This window comes from Cetorhinus maximus, chromosome 35 (genome assembly GCF_964194155.1).
Source record: "Cetorhinus maximus chromosome 35, sCetMax3.hap1.1, whole genome shotgun sequence".
Taxonomy (NCBI): Eukaryota; Metazoa; Chordata; class Chondrichthyes; order Lamniformes; family Cetorhinidae; genus Cetorhinus; species Cetorhinus maximus.
In genome coordinates, this window is record NC_135913.1 from 9,965,764 (window position 1) to 9,993,714 (window position 27,951).

The 27,951-nt window shown below is 45.7% G+C and overlaps 1 protein-coding gene across 2 annotated transcripts in view; it reads right to left on the minus strand.

Moving 5' to 3' along the window:
* Nucleotides 1-22,946, minus strand: part of LOC144672034 (NACHT, LRR and PYD domains-containing protein 3-like) — a 51,427-nt gene extending 28,481 nt beyond the window's left edge. Inside the window, exons 1-6 of one of the 2 annotated variants that reach the window (XM_078533982.1) lie at nt 22,865-22,946; nt 18,913-19,079; nt 15,307-15,478; nt 15,136-15,201; nt 8,288-10,025; nt 2,263-2,349 (exon numbers count right to left, since the gene is read on the minus strand). In XM_078533982.1, coding sequence (XP_078390108.1) covers nt 2,263-2,349; nt 8,288-10,025; nt 15,136-15,201; nt 15,307-15,478; nt 18,913-19,079; nt 22,865-22,928 — 2,294 coding nt within the window. In that variant the 5' untranslated portion in view covers nt 22,929-22,946. The remainder of the gene's footprint in view (nt 1-2,262; nt 2,350-8,287; nt 10,026-15,135; nt 15,202-15,306; nt 15,479-18,912; nt 19,080-22,864) is intronic. The other variant, XM_078533981.1, reaches the window with a different exon arrangement.
* Nucleotides 22,947-27,951: the final 5,005 nt, after the last annotated feature.

Genomic DNA, 27,951 nt, shown 5'->3' on the forward strand with positions numbered 1-27,951 from the left:
TGGATTCCCTGAGTCGGGGCCTGCGCTCTTTCACACATGCGCGGGGTGACAGAGGCAGAAATCTCCCTGAGGCACGGAGCGGCCTCACGGAGATTAAGTGCTGAATGAAAGTTTTTAATTAAAGACACAAAAAATTATTTAGACAGGTCCCCTCATGTGACAGCGTTTATCAAATGTTTTAAAATGTTTTAATTAATTAATAAACCCTTCATGAAACCTGATCCCGCCCATGGATGAGGTTTCATGAAAAATGTGAAGGCCACCTGGACACTTTGCCTGCCCTTCAACCTTAAGGTTGGACAGGCAGCATTCTGAACTACTTTCATTACTTTCTTAATGGCCTCAATAGGCCTTTGACAGTTTGGCTACGCACCCAATCTAAATAGCGCGCGGTCACGCTGAGACTCCCGTCCGATGTCACCGTGCGTCAATTTATGCGTCGGCGAGCAGGCCCCTCCCACGCTCGCCAACCCGAAAATTCTGCCCATATTTAACCAGTTTATTGGGAATTATTTGAAGGAGTAAAATGCACTGTGGATAAAGGGAGCTTGTAGACATACTATACGTGAATTCCCAGAAGGCGTTTGATAAGGTGCCATGTCAAAGTTTACTGTGGACAATAAAAGCTGGTGGTGTAGGGGGTAACATATTAGCATGGATAGGAGATTGGTTGGCTGGCAGAAAGCAGAGTATGTATAAATGGGTCTTTTTTCCAAAAAGCAGGATGTATCGAGTGGCGTCCCGCAGGGATCTGTGCTGGGATCTCAGACTTTTACAATTTAAAACAATGATTTACAAGAAGGGAGTGATGGCATGGTCACTAAATTTTCAGATGACACAAAGAATAGGTTGGAAAGTATGTTGTGAAAAGGATAGAAGGAGGTTGCAGATGGATATAGATAAGTTGAGTGAGTGAGCAAAAACCTGGCTAACGGATAATAACGTGGGAAACTGTGAAGTTGTTCACATTGGCAGGAAGAATAAAAAAGTAGAGAATTATTTAAACAGAGAACGACTGCAGAATTCCGAGGTGCAGGTGGATCTGGGTGTTCTAGTAGATGAGTCATAAAAAGTTAGTATGCAGGTATAGCAAGTAATTCAGAAGGCTAATGGAATGCTGTCCTTTATTAAAGGGGAATTGAACAGAGAAGTAAGGATGTTATGCTTCAGTTATATGGGGCATTGGTCTTGAACAGTGTGTAGTTTTGGTCTCCTTATTTAAGGAAGGATGTAAATGCGTTGGAGGCAGTTCAAAGGAGGTTTGCTAGATTGATACCTGGAATGAGTGGGTTGTCTTATGAGGAAAGGTTGGACAGACTGTGCTTGTTTCCATTGGAGTTTAAAAGCGTGAGGGGTGATTTGATTTAAGTGTATAAGATGCTGAATGGTCTTGATGAGGTGGACATGGAAAAGATTTTTCCTCCTGTGGGTGAGTCCAGAACTCGGGGTCACTGTTTTTAAAATTAGGGTTTTTCATTTAAGGACAGATATGAGAATTTTTTCTCTCAGACAGTTGTGAGACTGTGGAACACTCTGCCTCAGAAAGTGGTGGAGGTGGGGTTATTGAATATTTTTAAGGCAGAGCTGCATAGATTCTTGTTAGGCAAGGGAATCAAAGATTATCAGCAGAAGATAGGAATGTGAAATTCAAAACACAAGCATGTCAGCCATGATCTTATTGAATAGCAGAGGAGGCTCGAGGGGCCAAATTACCTACTCCTACTCCTATTTCTTATCTTTTTACGTAGTTTCTGTATTTTACTATCTATATTCCTCAGAGCTGCAGACAGTAGTTTCACGCCAGAATCTTTCAGTTTGTTATTACTTAGGTCCAGGTTCGTCAGTGACTGGTTTGTACTGAGAGCAGAGGCAAGATCCTGATCACAAGAATCTGAGAGCGTTGGTCCACAGGGTGGAGATCAGAGGGAGGGAAAACAGTGGAAATCAGGCAGGCGTGAAATTGGACATGTATGGAGTTGCAGAATAGTCAGCGTTGCATCAGTCATCTGCGATATGGGTCTACTTCAATAGACCTCAATATCAGGTGTTCCTATAGAGGCCAGAAAATGTGATATTACCTGTTTTACATCCCTGCCATTTCCATGTCCATTTTCACCCCACTGATTAATATTAATCCTATTACTGAAATTCATAATAACATGCATAGTGCCATTAAGAACCTAAATCTTGATACTAATAATAATAATATACAGTGTCAGACATTCGGTTTTTATAAACAAAAACTCAGAGTCTGGTACTTACTTCAGTTCCTGTATTTTACAGCCTGGCTGCCTCAGGGCCGCAGACAGTAGTTTCACTCCTGAATCTCCCAGATTATTAGAAATCAGTCTAAACAGAGAAGTGAGAAACACATTAAAACAGGCTGAATTTTTACAATGGATGTAAGGAACAGGAGCTAGGGTTATTTTGGGTCAGAAACCCACAACCGGTGGGAAAGTGATTAAAGTTATGATTTTTGCATGGGGATGTCATTATTTGTCATGGAGACAGATTTCCTGTTCACTTGGCAGCCATCACTGAGGCTGCTGGTTGTCCTGAGGGAGAGATCAGGAGTTTGTACCAAAGTCTTCCACAGCACCAGAGGGAAGTGAGATGTCACAGGGAAGCCCGAGGCTTGGCACCCAGGGCAGGGAATCCCCTCACTTTATCGCTGCCAAACTGGAGGCCATGAGGGAGGGGGGCGGGGGCGAGTTCCTCTTCCCCGAGGGGGGCAGGAGGAAGCCACCTCATCATGCAGCAGGGGCTCCACTTTGTTCAGCTTCCTCTCCCTTCACCTCCTCTCTCACAGCCTGCTGTTCCCTCGATGAGCTGTGTCATCCCAGTGCCTCATTGTCCTCAAGGTCCACACATCTCTGGAGAGCCATGTTATGGAGAATGCAGCAGATTTCCACATTGACAGAGACACTTGCAAGAGGGGATTGGAGGTCACCACCCGACTGGCCCAAGCACTGGAATCACATCTTCAGAAGCCTGAGGTCCTGTTCAATGGTTGTCCAGCCATTGTGCCTCTTTCTGGGACTCCCACAGAGAGCTCAGTAACATCACTTCGAGGAATATCCGTTATTCTCTAGGACACACACTTTGGAGGATGAAGTATCATGGCAGCTGCCAGGAAAGTGAGTGCACACATGGAGGAAGTTTTTGTTGTGGTCACAGACGAGCCATCGAGGGAGTGGAAGCCCTTCCTGTATGGATCTCCCTGACCAGTCACTGGGTGCCTCGATGGCCAATGGGTACAATCAGTGATACCCTGCTCCTGGGGGAATCCCTGAGTCCCTGCAAGGCCTCTCTGTTATTAAATGAATGCTCTGTCCAGCTCTGGCAAAAAGTGAATCCATGACCTGTGAGATGGCCTGGTGAGCAGCCACATGTGACATGTCTCTAAGGTCCACACCTGATCCTTGGAAGGAGCCAGAAGTGAAGGAGTTCAATGCCACAATAACTGTGACCAGCGCTGTGAGGTATTCAGCATTGAGCGCACAGATGTATGTGGCCACTGCCAGAAGGGTCACAATATCCAACATCACTGGGCCTTGATAGCTCCGTCTTCAGCAATAGTTCCTGTATTGAATGTTCGGCCTCTGTTGCCTTCCTGCCCCTCTTTCCTTTCCCGTGCCCTTCTGATGCCTGGGGTTCTGCCCTCCCTGCGGAGGGTGTTGCCCCTCATCCAACATCTGACAGCTGCAGCCTTCCTTCTGGGAAGGTGGCCTCTTAATTGTTCTTGGCAGCCTTTCTCCCTCTTTTACCTCCGCACTGCTGGGAGTGCCAAGCCCATTCAAATCCTGAGTTTCCGTCCGCACTGCTGGGAGTGCCAACCCCATTCAAATCCTGAGTTTCCCTCCGCAATGCTGGGAGTGCCAACCCCATTCAAATCCTGAGTTTCCCTCCGCACTGCTGGGAGTGACAACCCCATTCAAATCCTGAGTCTCCCTCCACACTGCTGGGAGTGCCAACCCCATTCAAATCCTGAGTTTCCCTCCGCACTGCTGGGAGTGCCAACCAAATTCAAATCCTGAGTTTCCCTCCGCACTGCTGGGAGTGCCAACCCCATTCAAATCCTGAGTTTCCCTCCGCACTACTGGGAGTGCCAACCCCATTCAAATCCTGAGTCTCCCTCCGCACTGCTGGGAGTGCCAACCCCATTCAAATCCTGAGTTTCCACTCTCCCTGCCACCTCCGCACCCCCTTACCAAGTGCCTGCCCCACTGACCTTCTTATTGGGCTGTGGCAGCCATGGCTGGCTCCCACTCTGTGCCCACTTTTCTTCAGATGAACAGGTAAACTGTCCGCTCCTTTAGAACTTTAAATCTCAAACCTGATTATGTGCTTAACAAAGTTCTCAGCTGTCTTAATTGAGATTCCTGTCCCAACCCGCCTACTCTTGGTGATTCATGATGAAACGAGCATCAGCATCTTGAAATTGACACACTGCCGGTGCCAGTATTCTTGGCACTTTCGCCACCTCCCTCCGCTGCCTCTGTTTCCCTCCTTTGGGGAGCCCCAAAATGTAATTACATTGAATAAAAACTCAGATCAGATTCAATTGTTTTGCCCAATATCACAGGAAACATGGAAGCAACATCAGAAATCAATGCAGAGATTTTACTGTTACTGTAAATTAAATCTATTGGGGGTAATTTGATCTTTTGTCGATAGTGTATGATGGGTGATATTGGATCACCCGCCCATACTACAGCTCACCCGATTTTCCTTTCAATTGAAGGGAAAAGGAAACAGTGAGCAGTGTAAACTGGTGAACAATTCACTATCACTAATTTGACTACTGGTGAATATCACTTTCACCCCTCTCAATGTTTATTAGACAGAGAGTTGTCTGTGTGCAGCGTCTAAATGTCCCCCAGTTTGGTCTCAATCCCTGATAATCAGAATTACTCTCCTGAAGCTCAGTGACTGGCCGGCCAAGTTTAAGGAAACTTGTCTCATTTCTGTTCTTCGTTAATTCTGGGCTTTTATGAGAACGACCCAATTTTCCAAGAATTAAAGCAGTGATTCCATGTCCTTCTTAACTCTGTGCATTACATTACTCTGTACAACACCTCGGAGTGAATTATATTGTGAAACTCTGCTAACTGTTCCTTTAAAATCCATCCCCCTGGATTTTATACAACAAGGAAATGTTATTCTCCCCCCATAACAAAGTTGAAGTGTCCCTGTTCTCCTCGTTGACAGGGAAGGGGTGTCCCCCACTTTATTTAGCATTAAACAGGCTCTACCTTGACTGCAGGTGAGACTATTGCTATAGTTCAGAGAAATTTCCGGGGTTCCCTAATCCCTCCGAATCCCCACACGTGGGGCTGAATAATCCGCTCCTGTACGGAGGAGGAGGGGGAACTTGACCCGAAAGTGGGCGGATCTCCGAACCCACCATTCAAACTTGGCGTATGATCTGTTAATTGATCCAAATGCAAACGGAGGGCGGGTTTCAGGCCAACAGGGGGCGACCATCTGCCCAATCAGTATTGGAGGGCAGCATATCCAGCCTTTGAGGTCATTGGCCTTGACCCGAAATGAAGTCACAGTCAGTAATTTAATGGGCCCTCTGGAATGGGGCAGTGTCAGGGGACGCAACAAATGCTGGCATTGTTCACAGCTTGGAGGCCCACTGGGACTTCAGCTATTTCCAGGCTGTTAAACTGAGTGTTTATTTATGAGTTCTGCTGTCTCCAAACTTTTCCACTGAGCAGAGCTGGCATTCTTTCTGAACCGTTGCATGGAGGAGTTGTCTAGGTACTGCATGTTTTCCTTCAGAGATGTCTGCGCCACTGGAGCGAGGGGAGAGGCAGGGGAGAAGGGCCAAACCAGCCCCTGGGTTTAATGAGGACTCACTCAGAGCCCTCCTACATGCAGCGTCCAACCAACATGAGCAGCTGATGCCATCCGGTAGGAAGAGTAAGAAGCCAAGCCAAACACGTGCTGCCTGGGGGCAGGAGCTGAAGGGGTCAGCAATGTTGGGCTTATCAGGAGAACGTGGCCTCAATGCCAGAAGGGCCTCATTGACCTCATGAAGGTGGCCAGGGTGAGTAAGGCCTCAGTATGTGCAATCTTGTGCCAGTGTGCTGCAGGGTACAGTCACGAAGGCAGGAGGAAAGAGAGTTTGGCTTGGCCTCCAAGACAACATGATGTACAAAGGCTTCACTGCCAGTGACAATGTCTGAGTGTCTTTAAAGCTTTGGTCCAGTTGGAGGGTGGGAGTTTGGCAGAATGTGAAGGTGAGAGATTTGCACAGTATCCAGGCTGCCATGCACTTAACTAATAGAGGGTCCAGCATGCCATTCAGTAATCTGAAATTGTTAACAAGTGGATATTACACATTCAGGAGGTGTGAGCCCACAGTGCCCATTTTATAGCCCTATATGATGGACAACAAATAAATACAACACTCAGCAGAACACTAAGCAGACGAAAAAAATGATTCTAATTTATCTGGGTTTGAAATGGAACCTGTGTTCCTTAAATTTAGCACTCCTGGCAGTTACTCATCACATCCTGCCAATCAGAAAAAAGACCCAATTATGCATAGCCTCTGTTTTCTGAAAGCCAGCCAATCTTCTACCATGCTAGAGGTGTCAGCTGTGGCTCAGTTCATAGCACCCTCGCCTTTGAATCAGAGGGTTGTGGGTTCATGTCCCACTCCCGGAAACCAAGAACTGTGATTGTACTCGAAAAGAGTTGCAATCTGTGACTGTTGATAACTCGAAAGAGTTTCTATCCATGCTAATATGTTAATCCCTACACCATGGTCTTCATTTTATGCAATAACCTTTGATGCGGCACTTTATCAAATGCCTCTGGAAATCCAAGCACACTATGTCTACAGGCTTCCCTCTATCCACTGCATATGTCACTCCTTCAAAGAACTTCATTAAATTGGTTAAACATGATTGCCCTTTCACAAAACCATGTTTACTCTTCCCGATTACCTTGAGTTTCTCTAAGTGCCCAGCTAAAACCCCTTTAACGTTCGACTCTAACACCTTCCCCACTTCAGATGTCAAGCTAACTGGCTTATAGTTTCCCGCTTTCTGCCCCCCTCCCTTCTTGAATAGAAGGGTTATATTTGCTACTTTCCAATCTGATGGAACCGTTCCGGAATCTTGCAAATATTGGAAAATTAACACCAGCGCATCCACTACCTCGTTAATCACCTCTTTTAAGGCCCTAAGATGAAGCCCATCAGGACGCGGAGTCTTGTCAGCCTGCAGCTCCATCAGTTCACTCAGCACTGCTTCCTTAGTGATTCTAATTTCACCAGGTTCCTCTCTCCCTTCCACATCTTGATTTCCAGCTATTGCTGGATATTGTCAAAGTGTGCTAACTGCAGCTGTAAAATCTATCCGCTGGATTTTATGCAACAAGGAAAGTTTATTCTGTCCTGTTACAAAGTTGACATGTGCCTGTTCCCCTAGTTGATATGGGAGGGGTCTTTCCCACATTATTCCCCATTAAGTAACCTCTACATTTAATGCAGGTGCAGCTTTTATTATATTTCAAGGGAATTTCCGGGAGTTCCCTGTTCCCGGCAGTTTCACAGATATGGGGTGGATTATCAGAAAATCCTGTTTTAACTGTTCAACTGTCAGTTCTACCAGAGACTGTCCACTCTGTGTAAGAACCAGTCAATGGTACAGATTCCTGAAAATTCCTCCCAGCTGTCCAGCGTGTGTCTGCATTCTGGGTATAAACGTGCAATGGGGGAATTCGAACTTTTGATCAGCAGCAGGTTTCTACATTAAATTAACAGAATTGGGAGGAAATTTAAATAATTAGAATTCGAAAGGTCTTCTTTTGTAATTACCTAAATTTAAGATATTTCACTCTCCCGCTAGAAACAATTTGATTAATTATGATGATATATAGGACTTATTTTCCCTTGTGATCAGTACAGCTTACAGTTGATATGGTTTATAATAGTTATTATTATTTAAGTTATGTTTATCCCCACGGTGTTTATTATCCTTAGACTATCTATATTCTGTTCCCTTTGTAAATAATTAGCACTATTTCTTATCATCAAAATACCACGCTTAAACTATTTGATTCACCATGAAGTAAACCAACAATTTGTTCACAAAGGCATTATTCTTATTTTCCAATTTGGAATTTTACACTCATCTTATTTTGTGAAGTTTTTTCTGACTCTGCCTCTTTTTTCTTGAACTGGAAGTTATTTATTTTTTCATTTATAAGACAGTAAATTTAACTTCAATAATGAAAATCCGAGCTACAGCAACAAACAAGCAATTACCTCAACTTCTGGCATTTGTACAGAACGTGTTCCAGCCGCTGGAGTCCTTCACACTGAATGTTGCACCTCTCTAGATCGAGGTGTTTTATTGTATCACAGAGTCCAAGGACATGAGACAGGACCGCACAGTCAATCGGGGTCAGTCGCAATCCACTAAATGAAAGTGTTTCCACAGATCCCACTGTGGCCTGAGCTAGTGCTTTATTCTGAGACTCAAACAGGTAGTGGAATGTGTTCAGGAGGTTCCTTTTACCAGCTTCAGTCGCTGTGTTTCCAATCTGACCTTTAACCTTCTCTTTCACCCAGTCAATCACTCGACAGGTTGTTTGATGAAGAAATGGACTCAGAAACTTCTCCAGGGGCCAAGCTGATTGTGGGGAGGAGAGACCAGCAACAAAACGGAGAAATATCTCAAATCTCCCATCTTCTTCACTGTCCGCTTCACTGAGGAGTTTCTGGATGTCCTTGGGATCGGGAGTCAGGAATTGTGCGAGTGCAGCTACAAACTCTTGGATGGTGAGGTGTGGGAATGTGTAAACCACACTCTGGATAGAATCATCTCTCTCTAAAAGTTCCATCAGGAACCCAGACAGGAACTGGGAAGGTTGCAGATTGTACTGGATCAAATCTCCATTTCTAAACACAATCTTCTTCTCAGAGACTCCTGTGAAGGCCATCTCACCAAGCTTCAGGAACACATCACGGGGGCTTTCAATCTCTCGGCCATGGTTTTTCAGAATGTTGTAAATATAGTAGGAATACAGTTGGGTGATGGTCTTGGGAACTTGCTGGTGTTTCCTGTCTCTTTGTGTAAAGAAGGGACCCAGTGCCAGACCGAGGATCCAGCAGTAGGAAGGGTTGTAGCACATGGTGTACAGGATCTCGTTCTCCTCCACGTGTTTGAAAACAGCTGCTGCCACTGCCTGATCTTCAAAAAACTTGTTGAAATATTCCTTCCGTTCATCACCAACAAATCCCAGGATTTCAGCCCAGACACTGATCTCAGCCTTTTCCAATAAATGTAATGCAGTGGGGCGGCTGGTCACTAGCACTGAACATCCTGGGAGCAGCTTGTGTTGTATTAAACTGTACACAATGTCAGACACTTCACACCAGCATTCGGGATCTGTGCACATGAACTGAGGTTCTGTATTTCTCCGATTATCAGCAAAATCAATCCTGTCCTTGAATTCATCCAAACCATCGAATATAAACAGCAACCCCTCTGGGTTCTTCCAGAGCTCTCCCAGAACATTCCCAAAGTAAGGATACTGATCCAGTATCAAATTCCTCAAATTTATTCTACTGTTAATATTGTTCAAATCCCGGAATTTAAAACTGAAAACAAATTGAAAGTGAGGAAATATTTTCCCAGTGGCCCAATCATAAACCATCTTTTGTACCATTGTTGTTTTTCCGATCCCTGGGACTCCACTCACTGCTGCTGAACTCCCAGATTTGGATTTTCTCGGGGAAAAACTGCTCTGGAACAATTGATCAGTTCGGATTTTTTCCAGTTCTCTCCGGAGATCTTTCTTTCTCCACTCTTCATGGTCCCGGCCTCTTGCCAGCAGTTCATGTTCTACAAGTGTCCGACCTCGAACATTAGAAATGACCGTTAGCTCAGCGTATCGATCAACCAGCTGGAAAATCTTAACCTTCTCCTTTATTAGGATAGTGTTCACTCTCAATGTTTCAGTTTGAACCCGGAGGATCTCCTTGTGTTTCTGTTGAACACCTTCAATTAGAATAGACAGAAAATGTTAGTTGTAGTAACATAAAAGGCTTCTCAATATGATCTTGCTGAATAGATAGATTCATTTTACGGTTTCAATCGAAGTTTATCAATTATTGGAAACCTCGCTTGAAAGTGAGCAATGGCCAAGAAAAATTTAAAGTCGTCACTTGGTTCTAATATTTACTGAACATGGAGATTTTATAAAGGTGATATTTTCTCTCTGATGGTTAACACTCTCTGACCTGCCCTTACTCTAGACACCTCATTACAAATCCACAAAGGCCCTGGTTATATGATGGTAGATGTTCCTGTCAATCAGTTTATGAAATCCTCAGCGAAGCCAATCTTCTGCAGCAATGGTAAATAGGACATTGGATAGGAGTGGGAGAGGGAGTGACTGTAATTGTTCAGGAGTCCCACCGTTATTGTAACCTGCCTTCACCAAGTTATCTTTGATATCACTGCGCACTTGGACAGCAAGATTCCTTCTGGTATTCTGTCAGGCTGTGGGCAGGTTATCTGAGATATTGGGGCCGATTGGCTCAGTTTTCTGGGCAGCCAGTGTGGATCAGGTTGGTGCTAACAGCATGGGGTTCGATTCCATTCCAGCTGGGGTGGATCTTGGACCTGCCTCCTTGCCCTACCATGGTTTAGCTGTGAGTCGGACCTGCCTTCGGGCAGAGAACTCAAAAAGAATAATCCTTTTCCTGTTGTCCTGCGTTTCAGAAATCGCTAACACTTTTTCAGGAGTTTTACACATGCATACATTGATTGTGTTTTTACAATAGTCCTGTCATCTTACTGATCAGAACTAGAAATGGAACAACTACCTACTTCATTCCATATAACATTAGAGCAGGAACATTCACAGTTCATTTGAACTGTTTACAAATAATAAATTTTGCTCCAATTTTCAACAGTTTTGGGAAATTGAAAATATATTTATTTTAATTATTACATTGGGTTCAAACACAACCCGTGAATTGTAGGATTATTCTTTGAGTAGAATAGTGAGCTCTCTTTCACCGCCATGAGGAAATGGGTCAATAGATTCCCAGTCACCCTGAATATTCCCTTTTCCTCACATTTCTCCACATTAACGTTCTGTTGTGTGAATATCTGTAGATATTCTCATTTCGGATCAAAGACTTTCTGACCTCTCATTCTGTTCCGTGAAATAATAAAAATGTAATGTTTCAAATTTCTTTAACATTATCCATACCATTTAAAAAGGAACAAATGGTGGAAGGGATAATAAGGAATGTTCTTTATGATCACTGGGAAAAGGAAGAGGCCATTAGAAATTCACAACACAACTTCAAAAAAATTAGCTTGTGTCCAACAAATTTGGTGGAGTTTATTGAGGAAGTCACTAGGATAGGGCATGGGAGAAATCTGGTGGACATTGTCACTCTAGACTTTCAGAAAGCCTTCGATAAGCATCCTTCATTTGATGGAGTGTGAGTTGAAATTTGAAACTGGATTAGGAAATCTCTTCAATCCCGAACCTAAAATTTAATTGGAAGATATGTGACAAGTGATCTCTCCCGAGGGTTGGTCCTACACCCATGATTTTTGACAATCTGTATTTATGAACTGGACAAGGGTGAAAATATGAATCAGGAGCACAAGTAGTAGGGTGTTAGGAGTACAATATATACGTTTTCAGATGACAAATACATCGATTCGAAGATTAAGATAGTAGAGGTCGATCAAATCCAATAAAGCATTTAGATCTGCTACAACTGTGGGCAATCATAGGCAAACAGTGTTTCATTCAGATAACTGTACCTCATACATATTGATTGGGCCAATATTGAATACAAGCATCATTTGCAGGGAACAATACTGAGACAGGGTGAGATATAAAAAAAAGATAATGATGTTATTGCATACAGATCACTGAAGGAGCATGATAAATGTAGAAAAACTGTAGGTAAAGTGAACAAAGTATTGAGTTTATATTAATGGAACCAATCAGTATAAAACAAAGGCTATCACATTGCCTGTACAGGTTCCTGGTCAGACCACATCTCAATAGTGTGCGCAGTTTTGGTTACCCCTACATGGTGGATAATAGAGTACCATTGGAAAAGTTCCAAAGGAGAGCTGCAGGAATGATTCCCAGCTTAGAGAAGCTCAGCTACTCAGACAGGCTCAAGGATTTTATTTATTTACTTTCAAGCAGCAAAGATTTATGCTAATTTACAGAGGCCTAGTAAATACATGAATGCCTAGACAGAGTCCTGATTGATAGATTATGCTAGTTTATCAAATTGGGGAGGATTAGTTTAAACTATGTAAGTGTAGGAATAGCCAGCATATTCAGTGATTCTTTTCTCTACCCAGAGAACTGTGAGCCTTTGGAATGAGTTTCCAGTTGCTATGGTCGGTGCTGACTCTGAAGAGGGAGCTGGACCAGTTCCTGACTTGGACAGAGATCGCATCATGTAGAAAGTAACTGGCTTATAGGTAACAACTGGACAACGTGATTTCCTGAATTAGATTCGATCAACTGAGGAGGTCAGAGAAGAATACGAGGGAACGTTTTCCCACACTGACTCTGGGCTTTTCTATTTTTGCCTCTACCAGGAGATTGCCTGATCCTTGAGAGTGGCAGGGGTGGGGGAGTGGGAGGCAGCGGCGGGAAGAACTGTTTAGCCATCACGGTTGAGCCATTGTGGTGTGGAATTGGCTTGGTGGACCTTCTGCGATCTTCCTGCTCAGCATGTGATTTGTTAATGATGGGAATGATTTCTTGGGTGCAGGGAACCCGTAACATCTGGCTCAGGGCCCAGCTGTTCACTGTGAGCCCAGAGAATCCGTGCACACACAGGTTTGCATTATGATTCACAGCATAGTGGGATTCTGGCAGCTGTGTATAAAATATCAGAATAGCAAACAGCAGCTGGTCAAAACTCAAGTCAAAAAATGCACTGCCCACATATTTACAGAATACAACAGAAATCATATCATATGAATTGTAAATTGATTATGTCCATAGTTGAGGATCAATGACAAATCCTCATCATGTTCAATCTCCTGTTTCCCAGCATCTGATTTTCAGAATCTGAGAATCTCTAAAACAAACGTTCCAATCATTCGCATTCTCAGAAAGGAGGTGATGGTATTGTCGCTGAACTAGTAACCCAAAGACCCAGAGTACTGCTCTGGGAGCCTGGGTTCCAATTCCGACATGGTGGATGGTAGAATTTGAATTCAATACAAATCTGGAATTAAAAGCCTAATGATGACCATGAAACCATTGTCGATTGTTGTAAAAACCCATCTGGTTCAACCCATCTGCCGTCCTTACCTGGTCTGGCCTCCATGCAACTTCAGACCCACAGCAATTAGCTCTTTGCAGTGAGCTCTGAAATGGCCTCGCACGCAGTTGGAACACAAAATAGGAATGAAACCAGATGCAGCACCCAGTATTGACAGAGGAAACAACAACGGCAATCGCAGCCCTGTCGACACTGCAAAGTCCTCCATACTAACATCTCCCAAAATTGGGAGGGCTGTCTCACAGGCTAGTCAATCCTCATGGAGATAATGTCCCATATTATCAGATAATATCCATCCTTATCCATGGGACTGGGAGTCCTGTCAGCAGAGGTGGTGGCACAGTGGTATTTACACTGGGTGTCCTCAACATCGACTCCAGACCCCAAGAATTCTCATGGCATCAGGTCAAACGTGGAGAAGGAAACCTCCTGCTGAGCACCACGTGCCACTCTCCCTCAGCTGATTCGGTTCTCCTCTATGTTGAACGAAGGAAGCACTGAGGGTGGCAACGACGCAGTACGCTGGGTGGGGGACTTCAATGTCCATCACCAAGAGTGGCTCGGTAGCACCACTACTGACCGAGCTGGCTGAGTCCTAAATGACATAGCTGCTAGACTGGGTCTGCAGCAGGCGGTGAGGGAACCAACAAGAGGGGAAAAACACACTTGACCTCATCCTCACCAACCTGCCTGCCGCTGATGCATCTGTCCATGACAGTATCGGTAGGAGCGATCATCGCACAGTCATTATGCAGACGAAGTCCCGCCTTCACATTGAGGATATCCTCCTTTGTGTTGTGTGGCACTACCACCGTGCTAAATGGGATAGATTTCAGTCAGATCCAGCCAACTCAAGACCGGGCATCGATGTGGGCCATCAGCAGCAGCAGAATTGTACTCGAACACAATCTGTAACCTCATGGCCCGGCGTATCCCCCACTCTACAAATACCATCAAGCCAGGGGTTCAATGAAGAGTGAAGGAGGGCATGGCTAACAAGTAGCAAGTAACATTCACACCACACAAGTGTCAGAAAATGGCGATGTCCAACAAGAGAGAATCCAACCATCGCCCCTTGATGTTCAATGGTGTTACCATCATTGAATCCCCCACTACCAACATCCTCGGGGTTACCATTGACCAGGAACTGAACTGGACCAGCCACAAAAATACTGTGGCTACAAGAACAGGTCAGAGGCTAAGAATCGTGCAATAATTAACTCACCTCCTGACTCCCCAAAGCTGTCCACCATCTACAAGGCACAAGTCAGGAGTGTAATGGAATACTCCCCACTTGCCTGGATGAGTGCAGCTCCCACAACAATCAAGAAGCTGGACACTCTCCAGGACAAAGCAGTCCGCTTGATTGGCACCACATCCACAAACATTCACTCCCTCCACCACTGACGCACAGTAGCAGCAGTGTGTACCATCTACAAGGTGCACTGCGGGAATTCGCCAAGGCTCCTTAGACAGCATCTTCCAAACCCACGACCACTACCACCTATAAGGACCAAGGCAGCAGATAGATGGGAACACCACCGTCTGGAGGTTGCCCCTCCAAGTCGCTCACCATCCTGACTTGGAAATATATCGCTGCTCCTTCACTGTCGCTGGGTCAAAATCCTGGAACTCCCTTCCTAACAGCACTGTGGGCGTACCTACACCACATGGACTGCAGTGGTTCAAGAAAGCAGCTCACCACCACCTTCTCAAGGGCCACTAGGGATGGGCAATAAATGCTGGTCCAGTCAGCGAAGCCCACATCCCGTGAATGAATAAAAAAAAGTGAAATGGTTTGAAATGTCCATTTCATCTCTTACCTTTCAGGTGACTGGGTACTTCCGATAAGCCTCTTCCAATGTTCATGTAATCAAATCTATCAGAACCTGTTTAAAGCAATTAACTTTCATGAAATCAGATCTCTGACGTGTTATAGCAAAATCTGCAATATTTGAATCTGAAATTGAATTCACTGTGTGATTTTAACGTACCAAGTTCCTGTATTTCTTTTATTATTTTATCCAACTTTGGGACCCCATGATGCACTTTCACAAAGGATTCCCACATCACCCTTCGGGCCCGAGAGCCTTTCTCCATCACCAGACTTAGGAGAAGCTTGGAACTGTCCGCCCGGTTTCCCTTATCCGTGAGCTCGGTGACTTTCTGCAAAGAATAAGAATGAATATATTGAGGATCAGAGTGAAAGATAAACACTGAGAATGAGAAGGAAAGGATCTGCTCAGTGATGGCGTTTCCAATTGTTTTGAGCACAATAAACAGTCACTGGGCTGAGAACTGATGCATAATGAACATTCACTAAAAATCATCTTCATCTCATTTCAGTCATTAACAGCAAATAAATGTGAATAAACTAAGCCAGAAGTCTGAAATACATTTTGGGGGGAGTGAGGAATCATTGACAATCTGCAGTATTTTAATGTGATCAGTGTGATGAGTTTTCTTTGTCAAATTATTGATTGACAATATGATCCACTTGTTTCCTCACACTGACTTCTTGCTGTTACAGTTTCTCATTAACTCAGCAAGAAAATAGCAGCAAATCAGATCTCTGCTGGAAGGGAAGGGACGATTCTGGTCATTAAGTTATTTTAACAGAAGAATAGGAATCTTAAAATGGAAACTGGCAGAGAAATCACCATTGACTGAACCAAACCAGTACTGTTGATTTATCTGTCAGGAGAATCGACCAATAATAATGGTGAAAAATCCAATCAATCCGATCAATTTGCCCCTCAGTAACTGAAAGTTCAGAAGCTTGATTTTTGAAAATTTGCTACGAGTATGAAAACTTGGTAAGGAGTGGGAAGTGGATAGGTTTTGAGAGTGAGTGGGACCCACGATAACTGAACACTGTGGTGCTGTGAAGGAGAGGCTGCTCATAAGGCCAGAGTCAGAGCTATGGAGAATTCCAGTGGGAGGTTTCAGGACTCGAGCAGCTTACAAGGAACAAAAGGGTCAAGGTCATTAAGTTATTTAAACAGAAGAATGGGAATTTTAAATTGAAGGCATCTGAGGACTGGGAGATATTATAGGTTTGTGAGCACACAAGTGATATCTGGGACCTGGAGTGGTACAGTGTAAAGGCAGCAGAATCCAAGTAGCTTAACATTCCAGAGGGTGCAATGTTACCTTCCTAGTGTCATGCCGTTCATTGAATACTTCCTTGTCAAATTACTCCTTCCAAAGTGTATCACCTCACACTTTACAGGGTTAAATTCCATCTGCCACTTATCTGCCGATTTGACCATCCCGTCTGTACCTTCCTGAAGCCCAAGACACTCAACCTCACTGTTAACCACCCGGCCAATCTTTGTGTCATCCGCAAGCTTACTAATCCTCCCCGCTACATAGTCTATGTCGTTTATATAAATGATGAATAATAGGGGACCCAGCATAGATCCCTGTGGTACGTCACTGGACACAGGCTTCCAGACACTAAAGCATCCTTCTGTCATCACACACTGTCTCCTACAACTAAGCCAATTTTGAATCCACCTCATCAAATACCCTGTATCCCATGTGCATTTGCCTTCTTTACAAGTCTCCCATGTGGGACCTTGTCAAAGGCTTTGCTGAAATCCATAAAAACTACATCAACTACACTACCCTCATCTACACACCTGGTCACCTCCTCAAAAAATTAAATTAAATTTGTTAGGCATGACCTCCCTCTGACAAAGCCATGCTGACTAACCCTGATCAAACCTTGCCTCTCCAAGTGGAGATAGATTCTCTCCTTCAGAATTTTCTCCAATAGTTTCCCTACCACTGACGTGAGGCTCACTGGCCTGTAGTTCCCTGGCTTCTCTCTATAACACTTCTTAAACAGCAGAACCACATTAGCTGTTCTGCAGTCCTCTGGAACCTCCCCCGTGGCCAGAGAGGAATTAAAAATTTGAGTCAGAGCCCTTGTGATCTGCCCCCTTGCCTCCCTCAGCAGTCTGGGACACACATCATCTGGACCTGGAGATTTGTCCACTTTTAAGACTGCCAACACCTCCAATAACTTGACACTCCCGATATCAATTTGCTCAAGAAACTTGCAGTCTCCCTCCCCGAGTTCGATACCTTCATCCTCATTCTCTTGGGTGAAGACAGATGTGAAGTATATATGTTATGGTGATGTGTTGTAGCCTCACCAGGTTGGCATCTCATGTTTATAGACCCCTGATGCTGATCCTGCAACGCTCTCCTAAACATGAATTGAACCAGGGTTGAGCCCCTGGTTTGATTGAAAGGGTGGAGTGATGGATATGCCTTACCACAATTCTGCAGCTGATGGCCCACAGCGCTTTGTGGATAGTGAGTTTAGAGACAGTAGATCTATTGTGTATCCATCACATTTAGCACGTTGATACTATCGCACAACACAATGAGAGGTGTCTTCAGTTTGAAGACGGTACTTCATTTCCTACGAGGACTGTGCGATGGTCACTCCTATAGTGTCATAGACAGATGCATCTGCAATAGGTAGATGGGTGAGGACAAATAGGGTTTCACCTCCTGTTGGTTCTCTGGCCAACTGCTGCAAGCCCAGTCTGGCAGATATGTCTTTCAGGACTCAGAAAGCTCTGTCATTAGTGGTGCTACCGAGCCATTCTTGATGGGAGAAATTAAGTCCCCACCTATAGTGAATTCTCTGTCCTTGCTTTTTCTAATTAATCTGGAGGAGTCCATATTCATCAACTGAAAGAGGGCAATAATCAGAAGGTGGTTTTGTTGTCTATCTTTGGCCCCATGCCAAGAGATTTCCTGGGGTTCTGAGTCTATATTGAGGACTCTCCCTGGTTACTGTATACCCCTAGGCTGCCATCTCTGGTGGATCCATCTAATGGGAAAGGGCATACCCAGGAATAGTAGCAGAAGAGTCTGGGATGTTGTTTGATGGCCATATTGACAGGATTATTCTTATGTCAGGCTGTTGTTTTATTAGTCACATTTGTGACAAGTCCTTCAATGTTAGTGGGGACTTTGCATGGTCGACTGAGCTGTGACTGAATCCAATGCTGGGTGCTCTTATTACACCTTTTATAGCTGTGTTGCATGTTGATCTAGACCATTTCAGAGGGCAGTGAAGAGTCAGCCATGTTGCTGGGAGTCTGGAGCCATATACAGGTCAGGATGAGTAAGAACGGCAGGTTTCCTTCCATAAAGGACATGAGCGACCCATATGGCTTTTGACGACAATTCAATATTATCTAATTACCTTAGATCAAATTCACAAACTGTCACAGTGAGATCTAAGTTCAGGTCTCTGGAGTATGAGTCCAGGCTACTAGTTTGTTAATTCAGTAACATAACCACAATGCTGCTGCATCTGTAAGTGGTAAGTGTTGTATGCTTGGAAGAAACAGATCACTTTGGGTCTATGGTTCCCAAAGCTCTGAGGCTTTCCTCACCTCATGCTTGGTTCTGGTGTAGACTAATTATTGGAGGTTGATTTATCACCATTATCAGCATGTGACTGCCCGGGTGTTAGAAGATGATCTAGATAGATCTTGGTCTTCTATCATCCTTACATTCTGCAACTTCTGTAATTTTAAATAATCCAAACTCATTGCAACCCTCCCGCTTACCCGATGTTCTTTTCCATTGAAAATCTTCTCGTATGTTATCAATGAGCTGACTCCATCCACCCCTTCTTCAATCGCCTGTTCTAGTCTGTCCCAGTAAAATTTTGTCAACTGGAACAGCTGGAAATCATCCCACTTTGTCAAGAGCTCAGTGATTCTGGAGTTTGGATCTGTGAACACAAAATGGAGAAAAACAAATATCATTGAATTTCTAGCCACGATATTCTACTTCCTTTACAGGAAGCGACTGAATCCTCCTGTGAGCCACATTATCAAACAAAGTGTGAAAATCCAGAAACATTAAGTGATAGCATAGCTGATTTGTGACCTAATTCCTAACCTTGCCCCAAATCCCTTCATACCCATGGTTAACAAGGAGCTATCAATCTCAAATTTAAACCCAGCAATTGTCTTTATTGTTTGCTGGATGTGGGAGTCGTTGGCAAGGCCAGCGTTTGTTGTCTATCCCAAATTGCCCCAGAGAAGGAGGTGGTGAGACACCTTCTTGAACCACTGCAATATATCTGGTGCATGTATGCCCACAGTGCTTCTGGGAAGGGAGTCCCAGGATTTTGACACAGTGACAGGAAAGGAACAGTGATTTTATTCAAGGTCAGGATAGTGTGTAGCCTGGAGAGGAACTTGCAGGTTATGGTGTTCCCATGCATCTGTTGCCCTTGTTTTTCTTGGTGGTAAAGGTCATGGATTTGGACGGTGGAGTCAAAAAAGCCTTGGTGAGATGCTACGGTGCATCTTGTAGACACTACACACTGCTGCCACTGTGCATAAGTGATGGAAGGAGCTAATGTCTTCACATTGAGGATACACTCCATCATCGTGATAATTGGGATAGATTTCAAACAGATCTAGCAACTCAAGGCAGGGCAACCATGAGGTGCTGTGAGCGATCAGCAGCAGCAGAACTGCACTCAGCCACAATCTATAACCTCATGGCCTGGTATTTCCCACACTCTACCATTACCACCAAGCCAGGGGATTAACGCTGGTTCAATGAAAAGTGCAGGAGGGCACGCCTGGAGCAGCATCTGGCATACCTAAAAATGAGGTGTCAACCTGGTGAAGCTATAACACAGGACTACTTGTGTGCCAAACAACATAAACAGCAAGTAACAGACAGAGCTAAGTGATTCCGCAACCAATGAATCAAGTCTGCAATCCTGCCATGTCCAACCATGAATGATGGCGGACAATTAAACTACTCACTGGAGGAGGAGGCTCCACAAATATACCCATCCTCAATTATGGGAGAGTCCAGTATATCAGTGCAAAAGATAAGGCTGAAGCATTCGCTACAATCTTCAGCCAGGAGTGCCGAGTGGATGATCCATCTCGGCCTCCTCCAGATGCCCACAACATCACAGATGCCAGTCTTCAGCCAATTCAATTCACTCCATGTGATAAAGAAACAGCTGAAGGCACTGGATACTGCAAAGGCTATGGGCCCTGACAATATTCCAGCAACAGTATTGAAGACTTGTGCTCCAGAGCTTGCCATGCCCCCAGCCAAGCTGTTTCAGTGCAGCTACAATACTGGCATCTACCCGACAATGTGAAAAATTGCCCAGGTATGTCCTGTACACAAAAAGCAGGACAAATCCAACCCGACCAATTACCCATCAGACTACTCGCGACCATCAGTAAAGTGAAGGAAGGGGTCATCAACAGTGCTTTCAAGCGGCATTTGCTCAGCAATAACCTGCTCACTGACAATCATTTGGGTTCTGCCAGGGTCACTCGGCTCTTTACCTCATTACAGCCTTGTTTCAAACATGGACAAAAGAGCTGAGCTCCAGAGGTGGGATGAAAGTGACTGCCCTTGACATCAATGCAGCATTGGACTGGGTGTGGCATCAGGGAGCCTTAGTAAAACTGTAGTCAATGGGAATCAGTGGGAAAACTCTCTGCTGGTTGGAGTCAGACCAAGCACAAATGTAGATGGTTGTGGTTGTTGGAGGTCAATCATCTCAGTTCCAGGACATCACTGCAGGAGTTCCTCAGGGTAGTGTCCTAGGCCCAACCATCTCCAGCTGCTTCAGCAATCACCTTCATTCCATCATAAGGTCTGAAGTGGAGATGTTCACTGATGATTGCGCAATGTTCAGCATCATTCGCAACTCCTCAGATACTGAAGCAGTCCATGTCCACATGCAGCAAGGCCTGGATGATATCCAGGCTTGTGCTGAGAAGTGGAAGGTAACATTTGTGCCACACAAGGACCAGGCAATGACCATCTCCAGCAAGAGAGGATCTAACCATCGCCCCTTGACATTCAATGGCATTACCATTGCTGTATTCTCCACCATCAACATCCTGGGGGTTACCATTGACCAGAAAGTGACATGAACTAGCCACATAAATACTGTGGCTACAAGAGTAGGTCGGAGGCTAGGAATGCTGCAGTGAGTAACTCCGCTCCTGACTCCCCAAAGCCTGTCCACCATCTACAAGGCACAAGTCAGCTGTGTGATGGAATACTCTCCACTTGCCTGGATGAGTGCAGCTCCATGAATACTCACTAAGTTTGACAGCATCCAGAACAAAACAACCCGGTTGATTGGCACCCCATCCACAAACATTCACTCCCTCCACCACTGACACATAGTGGCAGCAGTGTGTACGATCTACAAGATGCACTGCAGGAACTCACCAAGGCTCCTTAGACAGCACCTTCCCACCCACGGCCGCTACCATCTAGTAGAGCAAGGGCAGCAATAGGTGGGAACACCACCACGTGGATATTCTCCTCCAAACCACTCAGCATCTTGGCTTGGAAATAGAACTCCATTCCTTCACTGTTGCTGGAACTCCCTCCCTAACAGCACTGTGGATATACCTGCGCCATATGGACTGCAGCAGTTCAAGGCGGGAGCTCATCACCATCATCTCAAGGGCAATTTAGAACTCGGGATGGGTAATAAATGCTGGTCTATCCAGTGAAGCCCACAACCCATGAAAGAATAATTTTTTTAATGTTTTAAGTGGTGGATGGGATGCCGATCAAGTGGGCTCTTTGTTCTGGATCCTGTAGGTTTTTGAGTGTTGTTGGAGCTGCAGACATCTAGGCAAGGGGAGAATATTCCATTGCACTCCTAAGTTGTGCTTTGCAGATGGTGGGCAGACTTTCAGAAGACAGGAGTGAGTTACTCTCCTTATAATTCCCAACTTCTGACATGCTCTTGTAGCTACAGTATTTATATGGCTAATCCAGTTCAGTTACTGGTCAATGGTAACCCCCAGGATGTTGAGAGCGAGCGATTCAATGATGGTGATGCCATTAAATGTCAAGTGGAGATGGTTATATTCTACCTTGTTGGAGATCATCATTGCTTGGCACTTGTACGGCATGAATGCTACTTGCCATTTTATGATCAGGTAGCTCTCGGAGGTGGGACATCCTTTCTGATAGCAGCTTAAGTCTTGTTCTGAGCCAATTAATGGCCCTATGGCTGTTAATTTGGCTCGGACACTCCCAGTCACATGGAGCTTGGTGCAGCTTAATTTTAAGCCAGGGAGGTGGTGCGGGTCTCTGCCTTGGTGTGGAATTCTCCCCATGGCTCTATGACTAGGGAGTATAGTAAAAAAAGATTGGAGCCAGACCTTACAGGAGTGAAATTATAATAAAAACTTCAATACACAGGAACCCTCTTCTTTAAGCAGCCAACTGATTCTAGATCTGAGGTGAGGTGACTGCCCCTGCCATCATGGCAGCATTTGACCACGCATGGCACCAATGCCAGGTATCTACTCAACAGTTCCAGTACTCAGGGGCTCCCTCAACCTGTGACTGTGATGTCCCTTTAGAGGGTCACTCATTTAACTCCTTCTACTCGGCCCCTGTCCTGTTCCCTCTTCCTGTCTGAGCTGCAGGTGGTGCACAAGATATGGTCAATCTGTTAGCATAGAAAGTTTATTCTGAAGTATTTTGTGAACCCACCTGTGCCCATTCTCATTCCTTTTGTAGTTGTTGGATATTCTGTCTCGTTTGAACCTTCAGCCATGGCGCAGACAGATGTTCCCAGATTGGGATATTCTCTAATAAATATTAGACGAATACAAGGATTAGATGGATATATTAAAATCAGAAGAATATTGACAGCTTCAAACAGTGAGGCGATGCACAGCATTTATTTGCAGGATATATTTAGGGATTTTACAATCTCACAAATGCCACGGTGATACAAATGGTAGATTTTTTGGCTGCTAGACAATGTACGACCTGCTCTCACCCTTCTCCTCAAAAAATCCATGCTTGACCCCTTTGTCCTTGCAAACAACTGCCCTCCAGTCTCCTTTTCCCTCTCAAAGTCCTTGAACATGTTATTATCTCCAAAATCCATGCCCATCTTTCTTGGAATTCCATATTTGAATCCCTCCAATCAAGGTGCAACCATTCCACACAACCAAAACAGCTCTTATTGAAGATGGCTCTGACAGTAAGAAATGAAGCATTTTCATCCTTCTCAACCTGTCTACAGCCTTTGACATGGTTGACCACATCATCCTTCTCCAACTCCTCTCTGCTGTCACCCAGCTGGGTGAAAATGCGGCAAAAGTTCCCAGATCAATTCTTATCTATTAAATTGCAGCCAAAGAATCTCTTCCCACTCCCACACCATTATCTCTGGAGTCTCCCAATGATGTCTCGCTGGCCCTCTTCTATTTCTCATCAATACGCTGTCCCTTGGCAACCTGGTTCCACATGTAAGCTGAGGACACCCAGCTCTACTTCATTACTGCTTTCTGTATCCTGACTCTAAACAAGTCTCTTTTACCCATCATCTGAGCCTACTGGTCCACGCTGGCTCCTAGTCTCACAACATCTCATTTTAACATCCCCAACCTAGCTTTTCAGATTTCTCCATGGCCCCTCTCTTCCTACCTATGTAACCTCGACCAGCTCTGGAAGACATCGATATCTCTGCCCTCCATCTCTCCAAGTCTGACATGTTTCACATCCTGATGATAATCGTCCAGAACTGGGAGGCAAGTTCTGAGCTCTGGAATTCCCTTCCTGAGCCTCTCAGCCTCTGTTATTTTTCTCTCCTCTTTTCAAATTCTCCTTAAGAACACTAACTCTCTGACCAAAGTTTTTGGTCACCTGCTCTGGTACTCCTTCAGTATCTCGGTATCTTTTTAAAAAGGAATTGTACTGTTTTTGTTAAACAGCAAGGGATGTTTTGAGAATGAAAGGTGCTATACAAATGCAATTTGTTGCATTTTCTCCACTTGTGTGTCTCACTGCATGTCTTCTCATGCCCTTGTGCCCAATCAAACTATCAGCCAGTGTCTTATCATTTCTTCACTGTAGAAGTATAAAAATATTCCGTCTTGGATCAGTCTTTTCTCCAAATTACAAATTAAATTATTCTCCATGTTAATTTGTAAAGAAGTTTGAGACAATGTAAAATTTATTAATCTGCTGTTTAACCCACATTACACCCACCTCGCACTGGCCAAGCCCCGCACCCGTGCCCCCGCATTGTCCTAGCCCCACTCCCCACTGAACCAGCCCCGAACCCCCACTGACCCAGCCCCGCCCCCCCACCCCCCACCGACCCAGCCCTGCCCCCCCCACCCCCCACCGACCCAGCCCCGCCCCCCCACCCCCCACCGAACCAGCCCCGCCCCCCTCCCCCCCCCACCGACCCAGCCCCCCCCCACCCCACCGAACCAGCCCCTCCCACCCCAACCGAACCAGACCCCGCCCCCCCCACCACTGACCAAGCCCCGCCTCCCCACCCCCCACTGACACAGCCCCGCCTCCCCACCTCCCACTGACCCAGCCCCACCTCCCCACCCCCCACTGACCCGCATGTCTGGAGTTTAGGGGTGGGGGGGATGGTCATGTCTGGAGTTTGGGGGTGGGGGGGGAATGGTCATGTCTGGAGTTTGGGGGTGGGGGGGAATGGTCATGTCTGGAGTTTGGGGGTGGGGGGAATGGTCATGTCTGGAGTTTGGGGGTGGGGGGATGGTCATGTCTGGAGTTTGGGGGTGGGGGTGGCGCTCATGTCTGGAGTTTGAGGGTGGGGGTGATGGTCATGTCTGGAGTTTGGGGGTGGGGCGGAATGGTCATGTCTGGAGTTTGGGGGTGGGGGGAATGGTCATGTCTGGAGTTTGGGGGTGGGGGGGATGGTCATGTCTGGAGTTTGGGGGTGGGGGGAATGTTCATGTCTGGAGTTTGGGGGTAGATGCTCATGTCTGGAATTTGGGGGTGGGGGGATGCTCTTGTCCGGAGTTTGGGGGTGGGTGGTGTGCTCATGTCTGGAGTTTGGAGGTGGGGGGGATGCTCATGTCTGGAGTTTGGGGGGTGCTCATGTCTGGAGTTTGGGGATGGGGGAATGCTCATGTCTGGAGTTTGTGGGGGGGTGCTCATATCTGGAGTTTGGGGGGGTATGCTCATGTCTGGAGTTTGGGGGGATGCTCATGTCTGGAGTTTGTGTGGGGGGGGGATGTTCATGTCTGGAGTTTGGGGGTGAGGGGGATGGTCATGTCTGGAGTTTTGGGGATGGGGGGGATGGTCATGTCTGGAGTTTGGGGGTACATGCTCATGTCTGGAGTTTGGTGGTTGGGGGAATGCTCATGTCTGGAGTTTGGGGGTGGGGGGATGGTCATGTCTGGAGTTTGGGGGTGGGGGTGGCGCTCATGTCTGGAGTTTGAGGGTGGGGGTGATGGTCATGTCTGGAGATTGGGGGTGGGGCGGAATGGTCATGTCTGGAGTTTGGGGGTGGGGGGGATGGTCATGTCTGGAGTTTGGGGGGGATGGAGTTTGGGCTGGGGGATGGACATGCCTGGGGTTTGGGGGTGGGGAAGATGCTCATGTCTGGGGTTTGGGAGTGGGGAAGATGCTCATGTCTGGTGTTTGGTGGGGGGATGTTCATGTCTGGAGTTTGGGGGTGGGGGGGGTAGTCATGTCTGGAGTTTGGGGGTGGGGGGGATGGTCATGTCTGGAGTTTGGGGGTGGGGGGATGGTCATGTCAGGTGTTTGGGGGTGGGTTGGGATGCTCATGTCTGGAGTTTGGGGGTGGGGGGTGGTCATGTCTGGAGTTTGGTGGGGGTGGGGGATGGTCATGTCTGGAGTTTTGCGGGAGGGGGATGCTCATTTAAGACAGGGATGTGGAGAATTATTTTGCTGAGGTTTGAGAGTCTTTGGAACTCTCTTAAAAGGTGGTGGAAGCAGAGTCTTTGAATATTTTTAAGGCAGAGCTGGATAAATTCTTGATTAACAAAGGGGTGAAATATTCACGTGGGTGGACAGGAGTTTGGGTTACATTCAGATCAGCCATGATCTTTTGAATGGTGGGCATTCTCTTGGGACTGAGTGGCCTACTCCTAAGTTGTATGTTCCATTGATGGCATTATGCTGGAGGTGGAGGAAGCATAACCCTGCTGATCATTGGCATCCTTAAGCCTGGCCCCAGCTGGCAAGATAACATGCTGATCAGACAGTCTGTAACGTGGAGAGGATTTAGGGGAGGTAATGGCGTAGTGGTATTGTTGCTGGACTAGTAATCCAGAGACCCAGTGTAATGTTCTAGGGAACTACTGAGGAACAGCAGCACAGGACTGAGAGCGCACCAACCAGAGAGAACCCTTCCAATTCAAAGAGCTTCTATAGATCGACTGGGGAGAAAGGTAAGAGTACCATTTAATCTGGGTAAGGCCTCACCCTGCATATTTTCCTTATAAAATGTAGAGAGTGATGCTCATTGCTGTTTCTAAAAAAAAACAAAATGGACAAAGACCACAAATGGCTGAATTTATGTATGTCTGTGACCCCAAACAAAAGGAGCAACCTGGCAATATCGAAGAAACTTGCACCTCATTATCTCTGATGAGCCACTAAGAAACACCGCCACACTTCCCAATCCTGTGGGCTGCACGGACCAAATTCAAAGAGAGCTATAAAAGGCCATCTGCATTTCATAACCCAGGTGGGCCAACAGGGTTCTGCTCATCTGCTGAGACAAAGGACCCCGCAACCTTCCTTTCAATTCTTAATGGCTGAGACATTTAACAATCTCGGGGACCCAGAGGAAGGATACACACCCTTTGTCAAAGACAATGTGAAGAAGTGTGAGTCATGTGACATGGACCTCCAGTTTCTGGAACCAGTAATATTGCCTTGCTGTACTACAAAGTCAGTCTCCCATTTTCCAATCTGACTAGCAGCCTCACAGACAAGGTGCTCAGACCCAGGCTGGTCACCTGGCCCCATCTACACTGCTTCCATTTGGAAATATTGTACCATTGCCCACAAGACTGATTCATCTCTGCATGCCTGTGTCATCGTGTGAAGTCAACATCACTGGAAATGTGAATTAACCAGCATCAGTTTTCAGCTCACCAACCTCCGTGAAGAAATACCTCATTAGACTTTGATTCTGGACTCTGGAGCCCACGTGAAACAATATTTCTTTCCTCTGTCGTCTCTTTGCACTGTAATTCTTTCTTTTCTCTATCCCTCTTTTTCCTATCTGAAGGTGAGGGGGACGTTGCAAACCTTCTTTCGTGCTCTGAGTAAGAATTCGGGGATGAATGAAGAAATGCTGCCATGTCATTTCGAATCGACAGTTCATTTCAGGTCCAGGAAAATTGAAACATCTTCTCAGTATCTTGGCCCACAAGGAGTAAACTGAACAATTTAAAGAACAGACTATCTTTTTGACTTTTCTTTTAAGTCTCCACCTTATTTTAATATTCCCTAGCGTGCCCCAGTAACTGCCATGTAAACATAGGTATGAACAAGAAATGAAGCTAGCCGTTTCACACTGCTACCAAGCAGTAGCAACACGGGTAGGATTTTCCACCAACAGGATGCTGCCGTCAAGCCAAAGAGACGTTCTGCCCAAAACACAAATGAATTTCCGTGCCAGTGTGATGCCAGGTACGTAGGCCGTGGTCTCAACAACTGGAGATCGTATCAAACAGCGAGTCTCTCTGGCTGTTCATAACAGGCAGACTACTGACCTTACTCAACCAGCCTGTGCTTGCAAAGTTCAGAAAAATGTCCCCTGTTAGATG